General features: G+C 47.2%; 10 protein-coding genes across 10 annotated transcripts; 4 read left to right on the top strand and 6 right to left on the bottom strand.

The window, feature by feature from the left end:
- Positions 1-3,736: 3,736 nt before the first annotated feature.
- BJ212DRAFT_1223110 (mitochondrial ATP synthase g subunit-domain-containing protein) lies at positions 3,737-4,253 on the top strand (the record flags this gene model as incomplete). Its single annotated transcript, XM_041329412.1, has 3 exons — positions 3,737-3,872; positions 3,934-4,160; positions 4,209-4,253. Coding segments are annotated over 3 exons (408 nt in total), but the record flags the coding sequence as incomplete, so codon positions are not given.
- Positions 4,254-4,466: 213 nt separating this feature from the next.
- Positions 4,467-5,359, bottom strand: BJ212DRAFT_1445405 (inorganic phosphate transporter; the record flags this gene model as incomplete). The annotated part of the gene is made up of 5 exons (XM_041338110.1): positions 4,467-4,543; positions 4,600-4,795; positions 4,849-4,917; positions 5,108-5,244; positions 5,311-5,359. The coding sequence occupies 5 exons, from the start codon at positions 5,357-5,359 to the stop codon at positions 4,467-4,469; spliced, it is 528 nt and encodes a 175-aa protein (XP_041195899.1).
- Positions 5,360-5,459: 100 nt separating this feature from the next.
- BJ212DRAFT_1335757 (uncharacterized protein) lies at positions 5,460-7,723 on the top strand. The gene is made up of 5 exons (XM_041334920.1): positions 5,460-5,895; positions 5,945-6,076; positions 6,127-6,266; positions 6,318-7,284; positions 7,336-7,723. The coding sequence occupies exons 1-5, from the start codon at positions 5,587-5,589 to the stop codon at positions 7,561-7,563; spliced, it is 1,776 nt and encodes a 591-aa protein (XP_041195898.1). The 5' UTR covers positions 5,460-5,586; the 3' UTR covers positions 7,564-7,723.
- Positions 7,724-8,787: 1,064 nt separating this feature from the next.
- On the bottom strand, positions 8,788-10,522 carry BJ212DRAFT_1297333 (uncharacterized protein; the record flags this gene model as incomplete). The annotated part of the gene is made up of 6 exons (XM_041332572.1): positions 8,788-8,862; positions 8,962-9,033; positions 9,378-9,551; positions 9,591-9,715; positions 9,927-9,974; positions 10,186-10,522. 6 exons carry the CDS (start codon positions 10,520-10,522, stop codon positions 8,788-8,790), a joined length of 831 nt encoding a protein of 276 aa, XP_041195897.1.
- A 1,204-nt stretch (positions 10,523-11,726) lies between these two features.
- Positions 11,727-13,140, top strand: BJ212DRAFT_1445403 (mitochondrial carrier domain-containing protein; the record flags this gene model as incomplete). Its single annotated transcript, XM_041338109.1, has 10 exons — positions 11,727-11,766; positions 11,816-11,998; positions 12,056-12,184; positions 12,239-12,302; positions 12,357-12,527; positions 12,580-12,676; positions 12,726-12,794; positions 12,848-12,917; positions 12,973-13,036; positions 13,092-13,140. 10 exons carry the CDS (start codon positions 11,727-11,729, stop codon positions 13,138-13,140), a joined length of 936 nt encoding a protein of 311 aa, XP_041195896.1.
- A 101-nt stretch (positions 13,141-13,241) lies between these two features.
- Positions 13,242-14,290, bottom strand: BJ212DRAFT_1445402 (RNase P subunit p29-like protein; the record flags this gene model as incomplete). The annotated part of the gene is made up of 5 exons (XM_041338108.1): positions 13,242-13,474; positions 13,531-13,632; positions 13,690-13,853; positions 13,909-14,180; positions 14,240-14,290. The coding sequence occupies 5 exons, from the start codon at positions 14,288-14,290 to the stop codon at positions 13,242-13,244; spliced, it is 822 nt and encodes a 273-aa protein (XP_041195895.1).
- A 127-nt stretch (positions 14,291-14,417) lies between these two features.
- Positions 14,418-15,531, bottom strand: BJ212DRAFT_1335718 (Isochorismatase-like protein). The gene is given in 3 exon segments (XM_041334919.1): positions 14,418-14,492; positions 14,503-14,631; positions 14,702-15,531. The coding sequence occupies 1 exon segment, from the start codon at positions 15,388-15,390 to the stop codon at positions 14,776-14,778; it is 615 nt and encodes a 204-aa protein (XP_041195894.1). The 5' UTR covers positions 15,391-15,531; the 3' UTR covers positions 14,418-14,492; positions 14,503-14,631; positions 14,702-14,775.
- A 1,065-nt stretch (positions 15,532-16,596) lies between these two features.
- BJ212DRAFT_1265896 (thioredoxin-like protein) lies at positions 16,597-17,473 on the bottom strand (the record flags this gene model as incomplete). The annotated part of the gene is made up of 4 exons (XM_041330523.1): positions 16,597-16,724; positions 16,782-17,106; positions 17,161-17,231; positions 17,287-17,473. The coding sequence occupies 4 exons, from the start codon at positions 17,471-17,473 to the stop codon at positions 16,597-16,599; spliced, it is 711 nt and encodes a 236-aa protein (XP_041195893.1).
- Positions 17,474-17,718: 245 nt separating this feature from the next.
- BJ212DRAFT_1335695 (Ku DNA-binding complex, Ku70 subunit) lies at positions 17,719-20,834 on the bottom strand. Its single transcript, XM_041334918.1, has 19 exons — positions 20,682-20,834; positions 20,424-20,621; positions 20,253-20,370; positions 20,091-20,199; positions 19,933-20,035; positions 19,801-19,884; positions 19,570-19,751; positions 19,418-19,520; positions 19,232-19,366; positions 19,133-19,187; positions 18,994-19,082; positions 18,815-18,943; positions 18,651-18,759; positions 18,509-18,601; positions 18,345-18,451; positions 18,197-18,292; positions 18,086-18,145; positions 18,011-18,031; positions 17,719-17,959 (listed from the first exon to the last, which is right to left on the bottom strand). Exons 1-19 carry the CDS (start codon positions 20,745-20,747, stop codon positions 17,873-17,875), a joined length of 1,944 nt encoding a protein of 647 aa, XP_041195892.1. The 5' UTR covers positions 20,748-20,834; the 3' UTR covers positions 17,719-17,872.
- An 89-nt stretch (positions 20,835-20,923) lies between these two features.
- BJ212DRAFT_1335692 (uncharacterized protein) lies at positions 20,924-22,644 on the top strand. The gene is made up of 4 exons (XM_041334917.1): positions 20,924-21,357; positions 21,416-21,764; positions 21,835-22,028; positions 22,080-22,644. The coding sequence occupies exons 1-4, from the start codon at positions 21,193-21,195 to the stop codon at positions 22,233-22,235; spliced, it is 864 nt and encodes a 287-aa protein (XP_041195891.1). The 5' UTR covers positions 20,924-21,192; the 3' UTR covers positions 22,236-22,644.
- The last annotated feature ends 334 nt before the right edge of the window (positions 22,645-22,978 follow it).

Below are 22,978 nucleotides of genomic sequence, written 5' to 3'. Positions count from 1 at the left end.
TATCAGTCACTAATACATCCAGAGTGTTTGATTGATCAAGAACCTTCAAAATGAGCAAATATGAAAGTCGGATATCAAACCACGTGCGGAATCGTTGCCTCAGGTTTTTCATATTCGGGCTGTATGAAAGGATGCAACCCGTGCTACCGTTCGGAGAGTGACGTGGCGCCGCTGGGGTCGGATCGGAGTATATCGAAGCATGATGCACGATATCCATATTCACTCCGCACCTAGGCTAGAGGCTACTGTATAGGGGTTGTTACCACATCAAGAATGAACAGGATAATTTGCAAGGGATGTTCCTCAATGCCATAGCGAATGCGCGCGCGGCGGAGGGCTTTGCAAACAATACTCGTGGGCGGGCCAACCCAACTCGTCTGGAATTGCATATTGCATTGTAGAAACCGAATTCCGAAAATGCGTGCTTAAGCTTGAGGTTGGCAGGACGTGAATGAATTAGTAACACCTGAGGACACCCGGCGGCGCAACTCGAGCAAAAATACTTACGAATATCAGACAGGCGTCATCTGCCAGTGCTACACAAGCTTTAACCATATATATCAGTCCAGTGACGGATGGTAGACACAACTGCACCGTGGACGTCTGTACACAAGCAAGCTATCGCTTCAACATCGTTTACTTGTTTGTTTCACCGGGTGACGAGGAACAAAGCAGACGAACGGCTTTTACGGCAGTTGCCGAGGCTCGACCGTCCGACTTCTGCTGATCCGGGCCTTAAGCTTACACTTACAAGCACTTATCACCAATGTCATCCTTAGCCCATCTCCTGGATAGTAACATCCTGTATAATCCCTTGGAGTTTGCCTTTGTCGAGAAGCGCATCCAAGCCCTTACAACAAATATGGGTCATTGTCGGGAACCGTAACTTGAATGTGATAAGTTTAAGCAACATAGTTCCCGCTGCCGTTATAACGTTAGGGACTGGGTCTTGTAAACTAAGCATGTCTGGTCTGGAGGGCTCACGTGAGATTTATTGGCACCTGGATGATTCACTCCAAACCCGACGTTTTAATTCTCGCAGATACAATTCACATGGACCCGGAGTGAGAAACTACCTTTTCGTACCCTCGTACGACGTTATAGCGCTATAGCCACAAGAGAGCGAGGTGGGGGCTTGAGGTGATAGATGCTGAGCACTTGGGAGGCACTTTGGAAGTGGAGCCGTGTGCTTCGAGGTGTTTTAGATGTTGGCCGAAACAGGTGACCTTGCAATTCAACTTCTTCTATTTTCATTTGACTTACTTTGTCGTGACCTTGTGGGATTGCAATAGGCTCACTGGGAATTATTATGCAGGCGGCCGCATCGCACATACGCCGGGTATGTGTTAGGTCGACAAACTCCGTGGAATTTTTGATAGAACCCTTGAACCGAGGCAATCACGGCAAGAATTAACACCCCAAGCATGGCATTGGAAACGAGTTGCCGAAATCATGAACAGCTTTTGAGGTAGTCGGTCCATACGTGTATGACCGCTTTGCAGGTTCGCAACCTCGGTCAATGCCATCAAGGTATAATTCTCATGTCGATGGTGTTTATCTCAGCGGCAAAAGTACTGGATGGAAACAAGATGGAGGTTTATCCAACATGAATTTGTAAAACGTCCGTCATGTCCACCGGTCGTTCATACCCATCCCTCGAAACCGACCAGAGTCTTAGGCAAGTGTGTGGCCGCCAGTCAAATCATATTGTGTTGAGAGTTACTTTATAGGTTCGTGGACAGCTAGCCGAACGACGTCAGTATCGTGTCGGCAACTATTTACTGTACCACGGTAGTATACGATTGCGGTGAGCAAGCATTATTTTCAGCACTCGCATTAATTGGATGAGAGGCAAGTAAGCCTAACCGACACCGACGAAATGCCATGCAAGTCATTATGATCACTTGGTTACATGCCACGTATCTGCGATCGAGAAAGTCGTTCATCTTTCTCTTTGTAATCTTCCTAGTTATGTCGATCGTGTGCGCAGTCGTTGGCATAATAACATTACAGGGGATAAGCTCTAAAATGTATGCTCAGGTATATCAGGCTCATCAGACGAATATCAGAGTATCTCGTCCTTTGTAGCACTCATCGATGCATTTATCGACGGATAAATACTATACCTTGGGTACTCTACACTGCATTGGATATCCTTGCCCTGTGAATTGCTGTAGAGCACTTCTGTGAACTGCGACGAACAAACACTGGAGACTATTTCACGGTGTGAATTTGACAAAACTCACTTCGCCTACCTTTGAGCTTGGATTTTCAATTTATAGCATCATTTGGAACGTCTCGCAATCTACCAAGTTCCCTTGATGCTCCATGGGTAGGCATTATTCATGGTCGGCTGCTCGATATCGGCTACGGGGTTCTGACTAGATTATGCCGAATATATGGAGCAGGGAATGATATATTGGAATGGCTAAGGACGGGGTCTCGTTCAATAGCATCGCAGTAAGTGAACACAAGTGAGACCTGAGCAAAGTTAATGAACCCCATCTACATCTCCTCCGTGGCTGATGACGTGATTAATAACCCACATGCCTCTCAATATATCCTCATACGGAGATCACAGAATTAGACGTCGTTAGCATAAAGTCAGAGAGCTGACAGAAGATCATATCTCGCACGATCTTGAGAGGAAGAAGCAACATACATGTACCGCGTTCGGCTGGGGTCTCATTATTTCGAGGCGGTATGGAATCAATGGAACATTCCTGAGATATCGCGAAGAACCTGGATTGAAAGGGGTACAATACCATACAGAGGAGTGGTCAAAGAAGGTGGTCCCGTGCGGGTAAGTAGAAATGCACTAACCTCAACGGTCTATTCCTAGTGATCGTGAGCTTCGGTTATGACGCAATACGCCGCACGTCAGAAAAAAGTGCAGAAACTGATCGGCAACGACATTCAGGGTTGCTGTATAAAGCAGATAGAGCAGATTCCCAATCTTGGGCTACGCTTGTGGACATTTCGAATATGATGGAAAATCACAAAGTCAGACAACACGGTAGATAGATGGCCCATGTCAAGTGTGAATGTCACAATAACGCTTCACACTGCGACCTTTTGAAACAAGGTTCAGGGTTCTCTGTCACGATTGCTAGAGAATCACGAGGCTCACCAGCTGAAACATTTGACTAGGAGTTGTGAGCGGCGTCGCTTCGATCATTGTGCGCACTGCGCTTAAACATGCGGAGTGATGCACCCAATGTTTCGCATGGCGGAGGATTAACGGCAGGGACTGACATATGAGATCAAATCCATTGCGCAAATGGACAAGACGTGCTGCCTTGAATTGTTTTATTTTCCTGTTCGACCAGCAGTTGTCAGATTGCAAATGAATATGATTCGAGGAGTCAGGATGATTCTACAAGCTTCAAGGGCTCCGGATGGAAATAATAGTGCAGAATAGTCCTGTGTACGTGGGAGTCTGCACGGTGGGGACGAAACGTCGTGTGGAGCGTGACGCTCTCTACACACCTGTTCAAGTTGTGTTCGAGACTCACTCAGTCGAAGGCGCGCGTCGGACATATCCGGGTAAGGGTAGTTCTGCCAAATTCCCACCCTCTTTATTTCCTCATCGCTGGTCTCCGCGTCGTTACATTCCTTTCAGTAGTTTACCTCAACCTGCTCGGAGACGTCTAAAATGCGGCCTGCAGTCTCCACATCTACCTTCAGACAGGCAGCTCGTCCTCGCCGTCTACCAACCCAGTGTTCACGCTTTGCCAGCTCAAACGCGGAGACAGCACAGAAGAAAACCCAAGACGCGTTCGGGTCCGCCCAAAAGACAGCGGAAAAGCTTTGGGAGAGCTCAAAAAAGTTGCTTGGTCCTCTCGGCGAGCGCGCTGGAAGCATGCTCGGATGTACGTCTTCTTGCGAGCTTTTATATTTTGCAGATATTGATGTAGCTCTGTTTGTGTTCAGCATACCGTCAACCTGTGATGTACAACTTGTCTGTTGCACGCGAATTGTTGAAGCAGGTTTACGTGGCGGAGCGTTTGCAACCTCCCACTGATTTTGCAGTGGTGAGAAGCGCATACTCGACATTATGGAGCCGTGCTAGTAGCCAGGCATATTGGCGAGGGATACTCAGTTCCGGGGAGTGGGCCAAGGTTGCCATATACGCCGTGGAGGCATACGGCATCTTCAAGGTTTGTTTGACCATGCTCTATGATGTCACAATTATTAACTGTCGACAGATTGGAGAGATTGTCGGACGTAGAAGCGTTGTCGGATACAACCTTCATTAGACACCACATTATATATCAGCGAAAGCATGTCATCATGCTCTACACTGATTCTATTGCATAGACATCTCATTTTCCTTGCTGATGCTATTTCTCGTCTTTCGAATTTCTGATGGCAAACGGTGGGTATGTCGCACCACATTGAGAAGTCATGGACGATGAAATAGATATCCAAGTCGTGTATGGCAAGAGAATAAAGTATAGAACACTCTAATCCTCCTTCTTTGCACCAATCTTCTTTTCTGCGTCTGCAACTGACGCTGCGTCTGTTTGAGGACCGGCAGCAGCTGAGAACACAATGGTTAATTGAGTGATATGACAAGTGCATAGGAGATCCACGTGCCTCCGAACATTGATGCAGCCTTGAACGGTCTCTTCAGATCGCCTTCTGCGGGCTTCCCAAGAACGTGAATGGCAACAGGCTTTGCGTCGTATAGATTCTTCAGACCCATAAGGGCTTGAATAAAGAGAGGCTGGGTATACTTCATGTACAAATGGAAGAAGGCCATCATGGCGACACCAAAGTACGCAGCACGAAGCTAAAAATTGCGGAATAAATCCAAATTCCTTTTTTCTAAAAAATGTGACGCACCAGTTTCGACGTTTCAGACAGGTCATAGTCACGGACCGTGGTAGTCACGAGTCCTCCAGAGTCGGGCGACTAATACATGTAAGCCCAACATGTGCTGTTTGCTATATGAATGGAATATTACCATGGGATTTGGTGCATCGACTGGTACAAGCACTCAGATATGCAACGAGAAAATATGAAGACAGAGACTAACCATATTTCAAGACGGTCTGGTCATTCTTCTGCCTGACCTGTATTGTCGCACGTATTCAGATGCCACGTATGTGTTCTGAAATACCCTGCTGACCTTGTAGGAAACATAAAAGTATGCACCCATAATGACAACTTGACTTGCAACATAACCTATCCGCACATAGTTGAGAACTTCCGGGTCATCGAATGGAATTCGACGGGCAACTGAGAACACGTCACACGAGTTTTACGAAAGTTAGTAGCTTCCGGAATGAGACAATATATGCTAACCTTGCATCGCACCAAGGGAAATGACGATGTTCTGTATTCCGGAGTTCATTTTGATGTTGACCACGTAGTCCTTCAAAAATGTTAATGGACCTTGAAGAGTTTGAGAGTGAGTAAGGATTGGAAAGCGGCGTGACAACATTATGTGACATACCTGTGCGTGTGACAAGGCATCGCACTTCCAAAAAGGTGCTGTGTATGACGTCGACCGCATGATAGACACCGTAATAAAGCAGACCAAAATTCGAGACTCCATTAAATCTCTCTTCTCGAGCTCCGATGTATAACAACGAGGCTGCAACCATATCCCGTGCGACCTCTGTTTCGCGTACCAGCAAACACGGCTCGACAGCGTCGCGCAACCAATCTCTCATCAAGAAAAATGTTGCCCCGCAGGATCTCCGCCCATCCGATGTTCTTATCGAGCGATTCGTCTCGTGGAAAGCTATTGTGAAACAACTCATCAGTTACTTTGAAGGCGTTGCCGATATTGAGAACAACATCGCCAAAGAATACACAAAGCTTGGCGCAGTAATACAAGTACCTTTCCGCTCAGGGAATCAATTTCTAGGCGAAGGTGGCCTGCAGGTATGAAGATCCTTGCTAGCTCCACTTTATGTCTCAGACAATGTATCAGGACGTATATTACGGCATTCGCGACAAAACACGCGTCATCGCCGACCAACATGCAAACCTAGGCCGGACCATCGATAGCTCCATCGTGCAACATCTACAGAAACTGCATGTAGAAATTAAAGCGCACATAAAGGTGTGTACTCTGCCTAAATACTGTACGCATCACACCCTGAGTTTAGCCAGAATGTTCAAAACGACACTGGTAAATTGGCCACCAGTGTTGCCAAAGAACGCGAGCTATCCGGAAGAATGATCAGTGAACTAGCGACGAGTGTCAGCATTTTCAAGAATACCCCGATGGGCGTGACTAATAAAAGTGATCCGTGAGCACTTTAAGGCTTCCTGCGATGAGATGCACCTTTGACGTGTCGCAGTTATGTTGCCAACATAGCAGTCATGAGACAATTGCAAAAACAGGTCCACGAAGAAAATGCTCTTCAGAAATCCATTATTATCATGCAACAGAATTCTGCCCACTTCGAGGAAGGAATTGTACGCGCCATTCAGTCGGCGTGGCAAACTTATGATGAGTGGCGATCTCGAATGACCAATTCAGTGCAAGATACCTGGCATACTATGGGTCGAAACATGGTCTCACTTGCGCCCGACCGGGAGTGGATATCATTTTCAGCCAGGTCTGACCATCTTCTTGATCCCGAGACCCCTCTGCGAAATCCAGAAACTATTCAGTACCCCTCGAAAGAAGACACCTCGGTCATAGCCGTGCATACTGGACATCTTGAACGCAAGAAGAGGTTTACAAGGACCTATCGCGAGGCCTACTATGTCCTTACTCCCGCAGGATTCTTGCACGAGTTTGCGACGTCTGACCCATCTCAATCAGGCAGTCAAACACCAATATTTTCATTATTCCTTCCGGCGTGTACGCTCGGCCCCCCGTCAACACCGTCTTCAAAGTCTCACAAGTTCCATATCGAGGGCCGCAAAGACGGCACGGGTACCACTAAACACGGCTCTTTTAAATTGCCCATGACGGGTGGCCAGCATGCTTGGTCATTCCGTTCTCGTAGTCATGAGGATATGATGGAATGGTGGAATGATGTCAGAATGCTATGTGCCCGTTATCTCGTCGCTAGCGAGCAGATGGACCGCGGAGGTCCGGTTGAGGCGGCAGTCCGTTCTGCTGGATATATCAGTGACGAAGAGGACGAGGAAGAGGATGGGTCTAGCATTGAAGAGGACCAAGAAGACGAAGATGATGACGATTTGTATGAAGATGCTGACGCTGTTGTTGATGACGAGGAGGATCATAAGGATCCGCCTTCTTACTCCAACCCCGCCAGGAACTCTCTTAACGGTACCCATCAGAGTGGCTACGCGGTAAGTATCTTGATTTTGGTTGAAATGTCCGCTAATGATTTTTCTGCTCAGCCAGACAAACGAGCGTCGTCGATGAGCTATGATGATGGCATGGCTTCGTCACGCCCAAGCAAGCGTCAGCAGGAGAAGGCACCCGAAGGACGACCTCCACATGACCAACATGTATCTGATGCTGCGGGTCAAGCTCCTAGTGACCACGAAGAACGTAGCTCTATGCCCCAGAGCGGTGAAGCTGGTCCTGCGCCAATGGAAAGCAAATTTACTGAAGATCTGGAGTGACCAAGCGGCGGCATGATGGCTATCCTCCACAACGTAACTTAATCAGCAATAAATCATAGCTCATCGGACCTGTTCCTTTACTTTATTGTTTTTTTCTGTGTCTGCATTGCCGGATAATCCGTACACGAGATTGTTTAATATATTTGTTTAACACGCCTAAGTCGATGAGAAACCCAACCGGAAGCCGGTGAAGTGAGTCCAAATATTGACGTCATCATGAGCGTCCATTCCAGGATTGAGAACAGATCAGCGCGTAACATTTAACAACAACAACAACAACAACAACAACAACCGGACTTTCTTAGAAGTAAAATATGTTGGTCAAACACCTACGATTGACCACTTCATGTCACAGGATTAAAGACACCATCATGGTAATCCACGAATGCAAAAGTCCCCGACCGTCCAAGACGTGAAGGGGATACAATATCATAAAATGCGTAGGTTCATCCAAGTCAGGATGATGACATGTTGTTTTCTGTGCATCTTATTGTATTTTCCAAGGAACTTGCGGACAATTTAGATCCCACTCGGTACTCGTCTCTGAACTTTGAAGTGATCAGATGACAAGCGAGACGAAAAATTGCCATTTCAGCATAGAGAAGTCACTCGTCGCTGCCATTATTCCAGCGTGTGCTAGAAGTTAATATGCCGGGCCGAAGTATCGATATCTATTCGGGTCTTTCGATATTTGTACTAGCATGCCGCATACCCCGCGACCGCGATGCTGTGCTCCTCAGCATCGGGATAGTAACGACAGTTAGATCTCCCAGATTATCCAACATCGTAGTCATATACTCGTGGTGTGTGTACTGAATTCCTGGACGTAGCGCTCGCGCGTAGAAGTGGTGAGTTTTGCATGCTTTTTTATGTACTGGCGGCCGTGAGCTGCTTTTTGTTGGTCTGTGTTCTACTTCCTTATTTGGACCACTCTCACCATCGATACCAGCTTATTGTCAATTCATAGACTTCATCATCAATCCTTCCATTTTTAGGCCACGGTCCCCTTCAAGTGATTCTTATTGTTTTTGTACTGATAGGTTTACAGAACTACTTCGATCGCCTAAGCTGTTTGATCCCGTCAGAGGCTCGAAATGTGCTGCAGGTGGCGGTCAAGACAATTAGACTGGAACTTCACCACACGCTTCCGATAAACTTTGTACCTACACCCAAACTTTACTCTGCCCCGGCCATGGACCGTTGCGAACGTATAAAATGTCGTGATTATTCTTTCTTTTTCTCTAGGTTCATTCGCCCGTCTTCGACCTTCAGAGCCATTGCGCCGTACTTTCTTTGACTCTATTCAAAAGTCATCCTCCGCTCATAACAAATGGACGCCTTCACTGCTCTCACTGCATTTTTCACCACCCCTCAGTTTGAGGAATCATCACCTATTACCTCGGTGCCTACGGATGAGGAGTCCAGTAGCAGCAGCGGAGGCTCATACTGCGTGATAGCTTGAGTGCCTCCCTGTAATCATAGCACTAGGTAACATATTATTGAGTTCTGGTATGTCTTCCTAAAATTATCGCGCTGGTCACGGTTCTCAATCCACATTGACAGACTCTGCGAATGATTAAAGGTTATGAACAACATCATTTTCATCGTCAATATCACCACAAGCACTCTCGCCAGTAACATTATGCCTCGAAATTTTTGTTTCGCGGATGTACATATACCATGACATTTGTACTCTGCATGCAACCCCACATAGCATCTCTTCGTTCATATAATTATTTTTCTTTTCCTCCTCATTTCATCACATATCTTCATTTGTTCAAATTTCTAGCAGATTTTTCGGGGAGAGAACACACATTTTCGTTGGAGTATATAAACAACGTGGAGTATTTTGTTATACATTGTTGTAACGGGGTCGAATCGATAGCTCTCTTGAACAACAAGCAGTAGCCATTCCTGTCAATTTTGGCGCGGCGAGCGGATTCTTCTGTCACTGGCACCACCAAACTGGTGGTACGCCACTGCAGGAGCTAACGCGGCATTGCGAGGATGGAAGTATGCAGGCTCACCTCCGTCTGTTCGAAGTATACTTTCAGCTTGTCAAAATTATCGTGGATATTATGTTCGAGCATCATATCATTGGAAAGGTCGTCTACAAGCCTTTCCATGTTTTGAATAGTGTCTTCGGACATTCCTGGGTGATGCCGAATGATATTTCACGTTACAGCCGCGGAATGTGCCTGCATAATCCAACTTGCGGGTCAGAATGATTGCGAGCCGCAGACAGATCATCACCGCAGTCCATGGTGAAAACACTGATGGCCTGTTTCAGGATGTGCGCTCCATTCAAGGTTACCGAACCGGCGGACATGTGTGCTCCATCCCAGAGACCTGAAATAACGCACCCATAATCGTCTCGTCAATTAACTTGTTGAAGTCAACGCCAAAAGCCACTTTTATACTAGTAGGACGTACATTGCTCCTAACTCTGCTACGTCATTCGGGATGATTGGCACTTATAAGGCTGCCATAGGTGTCGTCAATAGTCGGCGTGGATTGACCAGAAATCTGATAGCTGCTGAGACCTGGTTGCCATTACCAAGGGGGAAATCGCATTAACATCCGACCTGGCAAATATCAGCCTAATGATAAGTTCTAACTTACATAGCCATAAGAGATACATAAACCAAGTCTTCGCGAGGTTGACTTGGTCGCAAGTCTCTACACACACACAAATAGCCCAATCACCGCCGGTTTCGTGAATGTTTCTCAGCATCGTGTCTAGAACCCTGGATGGATCCACGCCGTGCACGCTTGGTGGAGGTTTGATCCACTTGTCTTTCTCTATTATCTGTCGAGTCTGCTCTGCATAAGTTACAGTGGATATCCTAGCATTTTTCATGGTCATATACACGTTCCCGTTGAAGCCGATGACAGAGCCAAGTTCGCTGATGGTCTCGCTCAAGTCGCTTGTGTCGCTCGCGTTTCGTGAATGAGGCATGTTAGAACAATGGTGGTAAGATGTCGTATACAAGGGCAAATTCAGAAGGAGAGTCCATGTAATTAGTTAATGACGATAGACATAGTAATGACTGGTCTGCCCTTGCTGATGTACAAAGTACTATGATGATGGAGGTCCGCATTAGCGATTCGGAAGGGACGCCTCGGTAATAGCCGAACGACTCCTTGCTCACTAATTGTGCGTTTGAAGCTCCAAAACACCGTTATCTCTGCAGCTCCGGCCGAAAGGCATCGCAGCCTTCTAATGCCTATCCGCCACGTGTTTGATGGTGGCGGCCAATTTTCGGAACTTGAGAAGTAGAGACACTCACTGTTCAGTGCTTTCAATGCGTTTGTTCACGTAAATGATAAAATTAACTTTTGCACCGCATATTCCGAACACGACCAGGTTCCGTTTCTGTAAAAGGATCAGGTCTGTCATACATGCTTCAAGTCTGACCAGCGGCTGATTCACCACTAGAACTACGTGGCGGAAATCACTGATATGGTCTGTGACTGTTATCAACTCTCGGTGGCCTTCCAACGAACTTCGTCGGTCGGCCTGTTTGAAAATTGTCACCCGCGGGTGACCCGTACCATCTGCGGATCCACCCACGGATCCATCCGCACCCGTGATACTCTGACCGGTGTGGGTAGGCCGTCAAAGTTACATCTACCCGGGGCCACCCATATCACACCCTAGTTTGAATGATTAATATCCGTTAAAATCGTCGGGAGTTGATGACACCCCCGAAACCGCAATGACCAATATCTGTAAGAACCACTGGCACAATGTTGTGGCAGTCCCTATTCCAACCAGCTCTATACCAGCCACTATTGCTAAATTTTGACCTGACCATGAGCTTAGAACGGCCAAACCGAATACCATGGGGGATGACATTGTCGCTTCGAGTTGACAGCAATGTGGTGACCTAGCCCATCGTCCATTACATTTCACATGAACCTAATGCCTTTGAATGTAGCTGTATATTAGTAAGTGACACTGAAGCCACTTTTTCATTATCTGGAAAGATATTCATACATAAACAGCCAGCTCGGGAGAATGCGGAATCCGATGTTGGTATGAACACTGCCTTCTTGGAGCTCGTGCAGTACTCTTTGTATCTTCCATCCCACCCTGATCTATAAGAGCACGCCGTGGAATTAATGAAGTACTATTAGTCTTGAGAAGTACTTCCGTCAAAATGACTAGCACAAAGCCCACCGACGCCACTGCTTTCTTTGGTATGCTTTTCAGGCTGATGTTAACGCCCTCACTAATTCGGCCAATCAGTCGATTTCATGATGGGAGGTACTGCAGCTGCTATATCGAAGACTGCAGCCGCTCCCATTGAACGCATCAAACTCCTTATACAGAATCAGGGAGCTATGATTGCTTCTGGAAGGCTCGACCATCCCTACAAGGGCATCACTGACTGCTTCAAGCGGACCGTCTCGGAAGAAGGGGCCATCAGCTGTGCGCTGTAAACTTCTTAGTACAGCCGTTCATGATGTTCATCTCAAACGGGGATAGTGTGGAGGGGTAATGGGACGAATGTGCTCAGATACTTCCCTACCCAGGCCCTGAATTTTGCATTCAAGGACAGCTTCAAAAAAATGTTTGGTTTCAAAAAATCAGAACAATTCGGTTTATGGGTTCTTGGTATGAAAAATGTTGCTTAGCATTTTCGAATAAATGGCCGAGACGAGTTGTCAGGAAACATCGCCAGTGGAGCAGCCGCTGGAGCATCTTCCTCCGTCTTCGTGTATTCACTTGATTAGTACGTCCACGATATTGTGGAATGCAAACAGGCATTCACGCCATAATGATGCAGCGCCCGCACACGATTATCTGCTGACGGCAAGAGTTCCGCTAAAGGAGGCCAACGCCAATTTTCCGGTTTGATCGACGTATACAGGCAGACCCTCCGTTCCGACGGGATTGTCGGCTTGTACAGAGGATTCGTACCCAGCGTGGTCGGCATCTGCGTATATCGAGGTCTCTAGTGCGTTCACAATTCTTACTCCGGCATAAATGTTTAGTGATGCCTTGAACAGCTTTGGGGGGTATGACACAATTAGAGACACGTTGCTAGTAGGAAGTTTGCGCGGTAACTTTCTTGCATCTTTTGCTGTGGGTTGGATGTGCACGACGGTGAGTCGACAGTTATATGGCTATGATGACCTTGAACATAAGTCTCCAGGGAGCGGCATTGGCTGCATACCCACTTGACACCATCAGGAGACGGATGATGATGACGTCCGGGGAAAAGGTAGACCATCTTACTCGTATGCTGAGCATGTCTCGACCTACTAATGGGTGTAGGTACAATATAAATCCTTTATTGACGCTGGCCGGCATATAATGGCTAAAGAGGGTATAAGGTCGTTGTTCGGTAGGTCAAGTGCGCTGAAGGGATACAGTTAACAGTCTAACACGCACGATGAAAGCTGGGGCAGGTGCAAATATCCTTCGTGGTGTGGCTGGTGCGGGTGTGCTGTCTTTGTATGACAAGTATGGTTTTCCTAAAATAGTCACTTACTATCTCTAACTCCGAATGCTTCTGCAGATTCCAGGAACTCGCTTGGGGAAAGGTATACCAGGCTGGATCTGGTTGACAGTGTGTTAGAGGATGTGCAATGTATAGCAATACGGCGGAACAGTTATCGTAGTTGAGAAAACGCTTATCAGGTACCAATGTCTTCGACCCTAGATTGATTTATAACTCTATTGTTTCCTTTGCCTTGAACTTCCGGCCCGCACGATCTGCAGATCGAAAACAGAACTGATTGCCATACAGATCGAAAGCGATATGCGGAGCATCCAGGACAGTTCCTGAACATTGACCACTCAGCGCAGAGCCGACAGCTTCTACTGGCTCGAATTGCGTTTGGAGCAATGTAGAGTATAAGGGAACCGCCAGCGTGAAGATTGAGTTCTGTTTTGGAATCACTGGATTTTTGCGTCACAACTACATTGAAAGGCGAGAAATGGGAGTACTTATTCACGTTTGAGTTGATCTTTGCGAGTGATTACTTTGAAAGCGTTCTCAGTTTCGTGGATCACGATACCAGACAGGCCGACTAAACAAGGATTCTTGCTCTGACGAACTGGGAAGTGAACAGAACAAGTGAGTATATGAACAAATAACGACTGGACTTGAATACCTGTTAATAGAGAACCGTGGAAGTCGGCCTTCACCAACTTTGGGTGCATTGATGATGCGCTGGGCATTGCTTCGGTGACTGGAACGGAAGACGGAGGCGAGAGCCCTAAGAGTTCGGACATGTATCCCATCCATAACTGATGGAGTGGGAGGAATAGATCAAATCTGCAGATGGATGGTCAGCAGACAAGCGCATAGCGCTCAAATTCTTAATGATCACTTTTCTGCCCCATTCTCGAGTTTCCAGAGACCTTTTGCGTCTGCTGGTCTCCGTCCTAGCGCAGCAGTTTTTCTCTTCCTCTTTTCCAATTCCCTTCTTGCTTTCTTTGCGTTGTGTTCTTTCTGTGCGTTGCTGGCACGAGCAGGGTTTTCTAGGACGATGTGCCTATTCTTAACACGATTTGTGTATATTCCCTGTGGATCTCCTGATTGGGTGAGTGAGGCCTGAATATATGTGGGCGTGAAGGGTGCCTCGGTGCTGAGCTTCACTCGCTGATTCTGGGACTAAGCACTTTAGGTCAATCCAACACAGCCTTGAGAGATGAAAACACCGTTTGGAGAGCCAGCGGCTTGTATGGATCAACTTGGGTCAACAAGGACATGACGACGGACTCGGACGCCTGGGAGTCACTACGTGGAAGGTGGTTAGCTTGAGGTTAAATTATGAACCTGCGAGCGCGACGACTCATGGTACATATACGCAGCTGCCTGGATTCAAATCCTACTCACCGCTGCGGTGGCTGTCACTGGTTGACAATCAAGGGCAGGTGGTTATCATTCTCACGTGACATCTAGTTATCATAACTTATCATAAACTTTTCTAAGTGACAATGTAATATCGGTATCAAACTTATGACCAACATGCCCACTACAAGATCATCATCCAAACCATCATATCAGCCATGAGACTTCTAAACGGAAACCAATATCCAACGGAGTAAAGCTTCAAGTATTGTGAGTAATCAGCTCTCCTCGTTTAGGTACAACGAGGCGCGGACTAGAGAAAAACTCACATCGCAAATAGCATGACGGCCAGAAAGGAATGAGTTGGACGTAAGCTCTTCGCGATCACTCTCGCAAATGCGTGTCACCGGTCGCTGAACAAGTGCGGCACATCCGACATACACAGTAGGTTGACCCCAGCTTCCTCCAACTCCACCTCTATTTCCGACTCCACATCGTGGGCGGCTGTGACCATACCACCATTCCACACTTCAATGCGATCGTAGGTTGCGTGTGCTTCTTTGATCAAGATGACGGTGTTCCCTCTAGCCAAGGCTGCGCTACAAGTAGCACGCACGCAGTAATCGCTTTGCATGCCGATAACTATGAGTTCAGCGTCACGTGGAATAAGTTCAGCGAGTTTTGTTCCGGCAAATGCATTGTTTTTCAACTTGTCGATAACGAACTCGTGCTCAAGTGGTGGAAAAACGAGCTGCCAGCCGGGGGAGTTCGGTGCGTCTGGATCACCTGACTCTCCGGAGTTGCGGATATGAATGATGCGAGGTGGTTGCTTTGCAGAGCGAGCACGGTTAAGAATGTGTTCAATGTTCCGATAAACAGTCTCAGAAGAGGGGACGCCGCCTTTTTTTGGGCTGCTGAGCATACAAACTTGCACGTCCAGGACTAAGAGGACGCGACAAGTGAGGCATGGAGGGCTTTGAGGACTCGGATGCGTGCTGTGAATGGGATGACGGGTCATGACATGCAATGAGAGCGAGAAAGTCACGGACAATCAGAAAGGCAATCCGATCCTTTATATAGACAATAACCGTGACCGCAGGCCGGGTGAAAGCCTGAGGCCTTGAGGCGACAGGGCTGGGATGAATTCGCATGAGTAACAGTTATCGCATAATAATATTTGCCTCTATTTATCTATCAAGAATTACTGATCGCGTGACGTCACGCGACCATCTCAATTACATACGCAAATTATTTGTATCCTGATTCACCTCCTAGCTGGAAACTGTGAGACCCTGGTGCTTTCAGGAAAATTATACGACATTTTCTACGTGTATCACTAGTTTTCCTATACGGCTGGATCATCAGGTAACCAGAGTCCGAAGCCTCTGATGACGAACGTGCCTCGAGGAAGAAGGATGCTTAATTATGATAACACTGCTCCACTTGTTGGCCTTGACCATCTTGGTAGGTCATCATTACCACACCGATTAGAAAGGGACCGCGTGAGTGCCGTAATCGAATAATCTTACAGGCTGAGGAGCCCACACTCGCGGCGAACCTCGCGGAAGATGACTGAAGTATCAGTCCTTTCGTTTATCTGTTCGGTGATCTATATTGTCCCCACAGAAAATTGCGACACTTTCATTTTATCAAGCCGGGATCTTCATAAGCAATTCTGCAGAGATGATGATACGAAACATGTGACCTTACCACGAAGCCACACAGACCGACGGATGACACGGCTTCGCTAAAGTCCTACTGGCGAATTGTCCCTCGATCCCGGGTGCATTGCTTGCGGTACCAAAATGGTGAGTTGTTTGAGGGACCCATCCAGGAACTATAATTATTTCAGGCAAGGCATAAGCACATTGGTCAGACCGAGGAGATTAAGCGCAACGGGCGGCGATGTGCGGGCGAGGGGACGTGTTTCATAATAGCTCGTACTCGTAGTCTCCGACATGCAGGGATCGTTTACCGAACTGTTCACCAGATAAGCGATCTTCTCCTGGAAGCTACACCCCTATTGTGAGAATAATCGTCCTAGTATGAGAACCTAACTCACATGTCTGATGTCCTTGGTGATTTGAATTCAATGTATGCGTGTGGATTGCAAACTCTCTTCAAATCAAATTATTGCCATTTCTGTCGTATGACAGCAAGATAGTATCAAGAAGCATCTGTTCAATAGTTAGATTTTTATTAACCGTACAGATCAGCCACAGAATCAAGTAAAGAAAACCTCTTCGAACTCCCCCGACTCCTTCATTTCCTTGACTACATCCAATCCTCCCACAAAGTCGCCTTTTACTATGAACTGTGGGAAGGTGGGCCAATCGTTCAGTTTCTTCAGACCTACCCGGGAATAAAAGATCAATTAAACGATATCCCTCAAACCCTGCATAAACTCACCTTGCCGCACACTGTCGTCACCGAGAATGTCAAAATGGGTGAATGCAACCTTTTTCTCCCTCAACAACGCCACGGCAGTCTTGGAAAATCCACACCGAGGCGTATCTGGCTCCCCTTTCATGAACAGGACCACTGCGCTTTGATTCATGATACCACGCATACGAGCTTCTAACTGTTCTGGCGTCTCGGAAGATAGAGCAGGGGTAGGAGGTTGAGATGTCGTTGACTGGGGAGCTACGGAGGACTTGTTTCCCAAGCACTCTGTGATCGTTTTTGTAAGCTGGGCCGCATCTCCACCTTCGATTCGGGCAAGTAAAGCATGGCCCTTTGACGTTCGCTTAGTCACATTCAGGGAAGAGGAGATTTCCAGAATACTCACCTGGATAACCAAGCATGTCGGAACGGAGTTGATGTCAAAGGAGTCTGTTATATCTGCTTGCTCTTCTGCCTCTACCTGGTGTTATGTCGTCAATCTTGTGGTGCTTGATAAGGTCCTAGTAGGTACTTGCCCTGAGTGCGAGGAGTTTTGGATGTGCCTTCGCTAGCCCTTCCACAACCTGATTCATTTGTACACATGGCTCAGCCCAGGACGTCCAGAAGTAGATTAGTGATATACGTTTGAGATCCTTCGAGAGCAGCTCTTGAAATTGGGAAGTATTCGGGATGTCAACGAGATTCTCGAGTGTGGACATACTGCTATCCAGTTAATGCGATAGTAGTGATTCGGTGACCAAGTGAGACCGTTATGCGTGAAAAGCGAGGATGAGTTGGCCGCTACGTTGTCCTGTGAGATAATAAAATTGTTAATTATTGAGAGTGCTGACTTAGATTGTCTAAGATGGCGTTATCGGTGCTAACTCGGGCCGTGGCATTCTTGAAAGGCTATTCAAGGGCACTCTTGAGGGCACACTCATCGAAGAGACAACGTCAAGTCGCAATCAAGTCGCATCATGCATGTATACAAGGATATTATGTAGTTGAGTACAAGTACAAGAATATAGGTATTGGACAGTAATTTCTTAGGAAGCTGCAATCAACACGTGATGCACAACCGTAAATAAGAAAGAAATCCGGCTTCCTTACGCGATCGCTCAGTGAGCATCCAGCCAATCGCCAATGCGATCAATTAGCTCAGCCTTTTTTCCTGACACCGGCTGGCTCTTGCTCTTGAGAAAGTCCTAGGAGGAAATGAGTGGGATGAAGCTTGATCAGGGACAACCAAATGATACCTTAAGTTGATCCACACGGAGCTGCAGCGATGTTGAGATTAGGCATTGCATCGGATCGTTATTCAAAGTACCCACCTTGGCCAAGGCACCAACCTCGTGTTTACTGCGGATTTCCGCCTCGTCAACTGACACGTCCTGCGCAGTCTGATCAGCAGACAGTCTCATCACAATAACAGGTGCACGTACAGCCTTCCTTTTGGACCCTGTGGTCACGGGCACGACGTTCGCGGATTCGTCGGTCAGAAGAGCCCTTTTCCACTCCTTCATAAGATTCCCAGCGCGCTGGTGCAAAATTAGATCGGAGAATGTATACCCGTGAGTATAATCCACGCACCTTGTGAATCATATCATATTTTGGACGCGTAAGATCCTCGAAGGCTTCCGGATCAAACTCTTCACGGAAGGCACTTGCTTGCAGCTGTGCATTGTGATATGCAAGGGCTGTAAGCACAGGTCAAGTTTATTATAGCGAATGACTCGGAAGGAACCTTGACTGACCGGGATTAGGATAGGAATCCGGTGGATATGCTCCGTCCTTAACACAGAGCTTGTCAATCCAGACCCTTGCGGCATCCTTAAGCTCATCCGGCGCTATGCGACAATTTAGCTCTAGGTTAGAATCTGATACATCTTGGCACACCTCGGAACGCTTCCTCCAGCGGTGCTGCTCTAATATCGTCGGCAAACGGCAAAGGGATAAGATGAAACCCTGCAGGCTCGTTCCATCCCCCCTCTTCGCCACTTTCCGCCTAGCCAGGCAGAGGCACAATTGACCCACGATAAATAATAAAATATGAAACTTACTTGCGGAAGCATTGCACAGAAAACGGGAGCAGCGTTACGTCTTGTGAGTGCCAGGACGAGACCAATCTTCTTCTTCTCTATCATTTTCTTCAGGAGAGCGGCGAATGTGCGCTTGCTTCCTGAGTATTTCTACATTGCATAGTCATTTTGGAACAAACTAAAACAAGAAGCAAACGCACTAGTTCGTTGGGATAGATAAATACAGAGTGTTTGATACTGTCCTCGAAAGCTAGTTCTGTACGATTCTTGAAACCAAGTAACTTGATGCCTATTGGTTTTATGTGAGAAACAACTCTGAGACTGATATCCACAACACACTCGGTTCAAGGTCCAGGGTGCGGAAAGACCTGATCTCATCTGCAGTATAAAAGGGCTACGCGAGGTTAACACTAAAGGAAGAAAATCAAGGACACATACTCTTTTCCCCAATGGAACAGCTCGACAATCAGTATCAGCTCCTTCGTCTTCGTCGTCGCTGACACCTTCAACAGGGGCGGCACCAAGACTCATCCCATAGACCATCTCGGTTTTGTCCACTTCCGCTTGTTGATCCTGTCATGCCAATGATTAACGCTAGCACACGATACCAAATTAATGCAGCACCTCGTCAACGTACACCGTACGGCTGTTGGCTACTTCCATGCGATCGCCGAGATCAACGAAGTACTTGTAAGTTCCTTTCTTCTGTTCTGTAACCAGCCCGTAACTGCAGCAAGTATGTTAAAGTCCAGTAAGCTGACAGGAGAATCACTAACCCCTTGATGCTGATCACAAATCCGTCTGCTAGTTGGAAAGGAATGCTGAAGATGGCATGTTTCGGCACCTCATGAAAATGCATTTGAGACAGAAGATCATCGATACGCGTAATGGATATGGATTCAGGAAGAACACCAGTATCTTCGTCTTCGTCATTCAATACGTTTGGCAATAAAACGGACTTGGAAAACCATTAGCCAACCATGAGAACTAGTGCAGATGCTTCTCACCGAGTAAAATTTGGTTGGCTCGAATGGCTTCTCAGGAGTGGCGATGAAGAACGGTTCGATTTGAACCCCTGATTGTGTCAAATCCTTATGACTCGAATTAGCCAGGCGTGCACTTTATGGGGATAGACGTACTAGAAGGGTGGTCCGAGCAGAGGTGACAAGCTGCTTGCTTCCTGGGTGTGGATTGTCATCATCTGTGATCAAAAAAACGCGTTTTGAAGCTGTCTTCGGTGCTCTGAATGAACAGGATAAGCTGGTGATACTTATTCACTAGACTGCGTCATGTTCACCCGTCACGTAAAACCCAGTTGCAGCTCGTGAATACATCACCCATGGGCATTTTCTTTCCTGTAATTGGAGGAAACGTGAATTTGAGTAGATCTGGATCTTCTCGAGCAGCTTGGAGCACAACGTTGAGTTTCAAGCGTTACACGACGGTCAACATGACAAACCATCCAACAGTTGAATCAGTTCTTGAATGGCTGGGGCACTTATGAGCGTAATAGGCTGATAAACGAAGGAGTTCTTCTTGATTTCTGTAGCGTGATTTTTTGCCTCAGAAGAGCGAGCCTTCCATGACCAATTGTGAACAAAGACTCGATGTGGTACAGCGCAAACCTCACTGTATTGAATAGCACGATGCCAACAGAATCATTTGGGCCTACTACGACTTTCTTTTTCTGAATCTGCATGGCTGCCTCAAGGGCAGTAAATAGGTGAGATGTTTTGACATCTTCGTAATTAGGGTCATCTCGAAGTTCATGCATGGATTCTGAGCAATCAATGCAAAAAAGGATAACATCACGCTTCCCCTCGAAAAACTAGGGTATATTTGCGTGAACCTTCTGGATGATGGTCTTAACTTGGCAGGAAGCACTCACTGCAGCGTCCTGTAGCTCTTCTTCTTCTTCTTCGTCAATGGTGTTCCAGTCGTCGAATGGAGGCATCAGAAGGTGGACAGGGTTGGCTTCCGTAGAAAGCGCTTTTATGCAGGTTGCAGGTCCGAGTCAATGTGGTTGGGGTCAACCGTCAGGAGCTTCTGAGCGTCGCGTTAAGGGCGAGAACGTGGCGAAATGTCAGGTGAGGAACGCGTATTACGTAATAGATGCGTGATTGCATTGCGCATTATTGTGTACGACAAGAACGACGTACACTACACTATCGATATGCCATTAAACTCACAGACCAAGCTTTTGCCATTGAGACAGATTGAGCTGCCCATTTCGCAAGTCCTCCCGGAACTGAAAATCCGAACCGATCACGATGTGGAAGTCTGGAAATCCACCAAGGGTTATGCAGATTATTTGTTGTTCCTCCATCGGCTGAGTGAAGCAGTGGTTGACTGCACGCTTCCACTTGTGGACCCCCCAAAACAGAGCCAGGTCCGCAATTATGACTGCGCCATCATTATTTGATTCATCGAGTTCACAGGAAATCGAGCGAATACTTGCTCTCCTGGATACCTTAAGCAACTGGATTGATCAAATTCCGCCCCTTCAGACTCCTCAGCGCTTTGGTAATCTTGCGTTTCGTACATGGGGCGCTCGCTTAGAGGAGGCGAGTCGGCATCAGACATGCGTGACAACAGTGTCTCACTGCAATAACGGTATTCCAGCGCTCTGATGAACTTCTTTCAAAATTGCTTGGCGAAAAGTTCGCCTCCGCTTCTCCGTATCTGAAGCCTTACTTGCTCACGTCATTTGGATCATTCCTGAGGATGGACTACGGGACTGGTCATGAATCATCATTCGCTATCTTCCTTCTTTGCCTGACCCTCATACGATTTCTCCAACCTGACCCAGATGAAGAGCGACATTTGGTCCTCAGCGTTTTCGTACGCTATCTCCAACTGTGCTGGAAGCTCCAGGATGTCTACAAGTTGGAGCCTGCAGGGAGCCATGGCGTTTGGGGACTCGACGATTATACCTTCCTTGGATATATCTTTGGAAGCGGACAATTACGAGGTATGATAATCCACTTTCTAATTTAGTCCATTCTTTTAATTTTGTTTGCATGTGACCTCTTACCACACAGACCAGACGGATATTACTGTAGCTTCCGTCTTAAACCCCCCGCTTCCTCAAAGCAACCTATACTTCATGTCCATTATGCGGATTCATCAGGTCAAACATGGACCGTTTTACGAACACTCGTCTCAGCTTCACTCAATCGCCATTGGGGTTCCTAATTGGGGGAAAGTTCACAATGGGTTGTTTAAGATGTTTGAGGTGACGACCCTTCATTCTTCATATCGGACCTTCTGATTGAACTATACTCAGGCGGAAGTTCTGGGCAAGAGAGTAGTAGTTCAGCATCTACCCCTGGGTGGTCTGATGGAATGGGATACCCACGTCGATCAGCGTCACGCGCCGTCAATGTCGCACGACGCACCTGCCACCGCGGCTGCCCGTGCTCCTTGGGCACATCCTCGCTAGTGATTGAGAATTTTATCCGACGGCTTATACAAAGTATTTTTCTTCAGTCTTTGGTCACCAATGTCAAGTAGATGCGGGATATATGGCGGTCCGCGTCCCTATCACCTTTACGGAATATCCTGAGAGACACTCAATTGTTTTGTTGATTCCGCTTGGCCCTGGCGCCATGGAATGTTCCGATCTACCTGTCACTTTTCGTACAGTGATCAAAGGATTGTCCGAGTCGCCAATATATGACGGAGATCTTACGGCGTATAAAGTGCCAGCATTTCAATCCATCGGATGTTTTACGCCAACCGCGTACAAATACTGAGCAGCGCAAATCTTTATCGCAAGGTTCCTGCGTAGATAGCAGTCACGCCCTTGATTTCATTTGCAGTCGAGAATTACCGCCACAGACAGACTCGTGGAATGGACATAACCGCTATGGCTATACCGCCCCGTTAAACGACCTCGACCCGGGCCTGTGTCGGCTGTACACCCCGGGGATAATACACTACGCTAGCCGAAGCATTTCCTCTCCCTCGCTGCACAAGGTTGCGCATTGCCCAAAACGACGTTATTTGTTTGTCCGGACGATTCCTACGAAGTTCACATATTATAACGGCGCCTTTGAACCTAAAAAGCATATGGGTGGACCTCGGTCCGTTGCAGTCCGTTGCTCGTGCTAAGATCACTTTGGAAAATAACGCTGAATGGGGATTTTGGGGCAATGATACCACGTTTCTTTCCGTCAACAACTC

The sequence above is a fragment of the Suillus subaureus genome (genome assembly GCF_016647635.1).
Source record: "Suillus subaureus strain MN1 chromosome Unknown BJ212scaffold_7, whole genome shotgun sequence".
Taxonomy (NCBI): domain Eukaryota; kingdom Fungi; phylum Basidiomycota; class Agaricomycetes; order Boletales; family Suillaceae; genus Suillus; species Suillus subaureus.
This window is presented reverse-complemented; position numbering and strand designations above follow the sequence as displayed.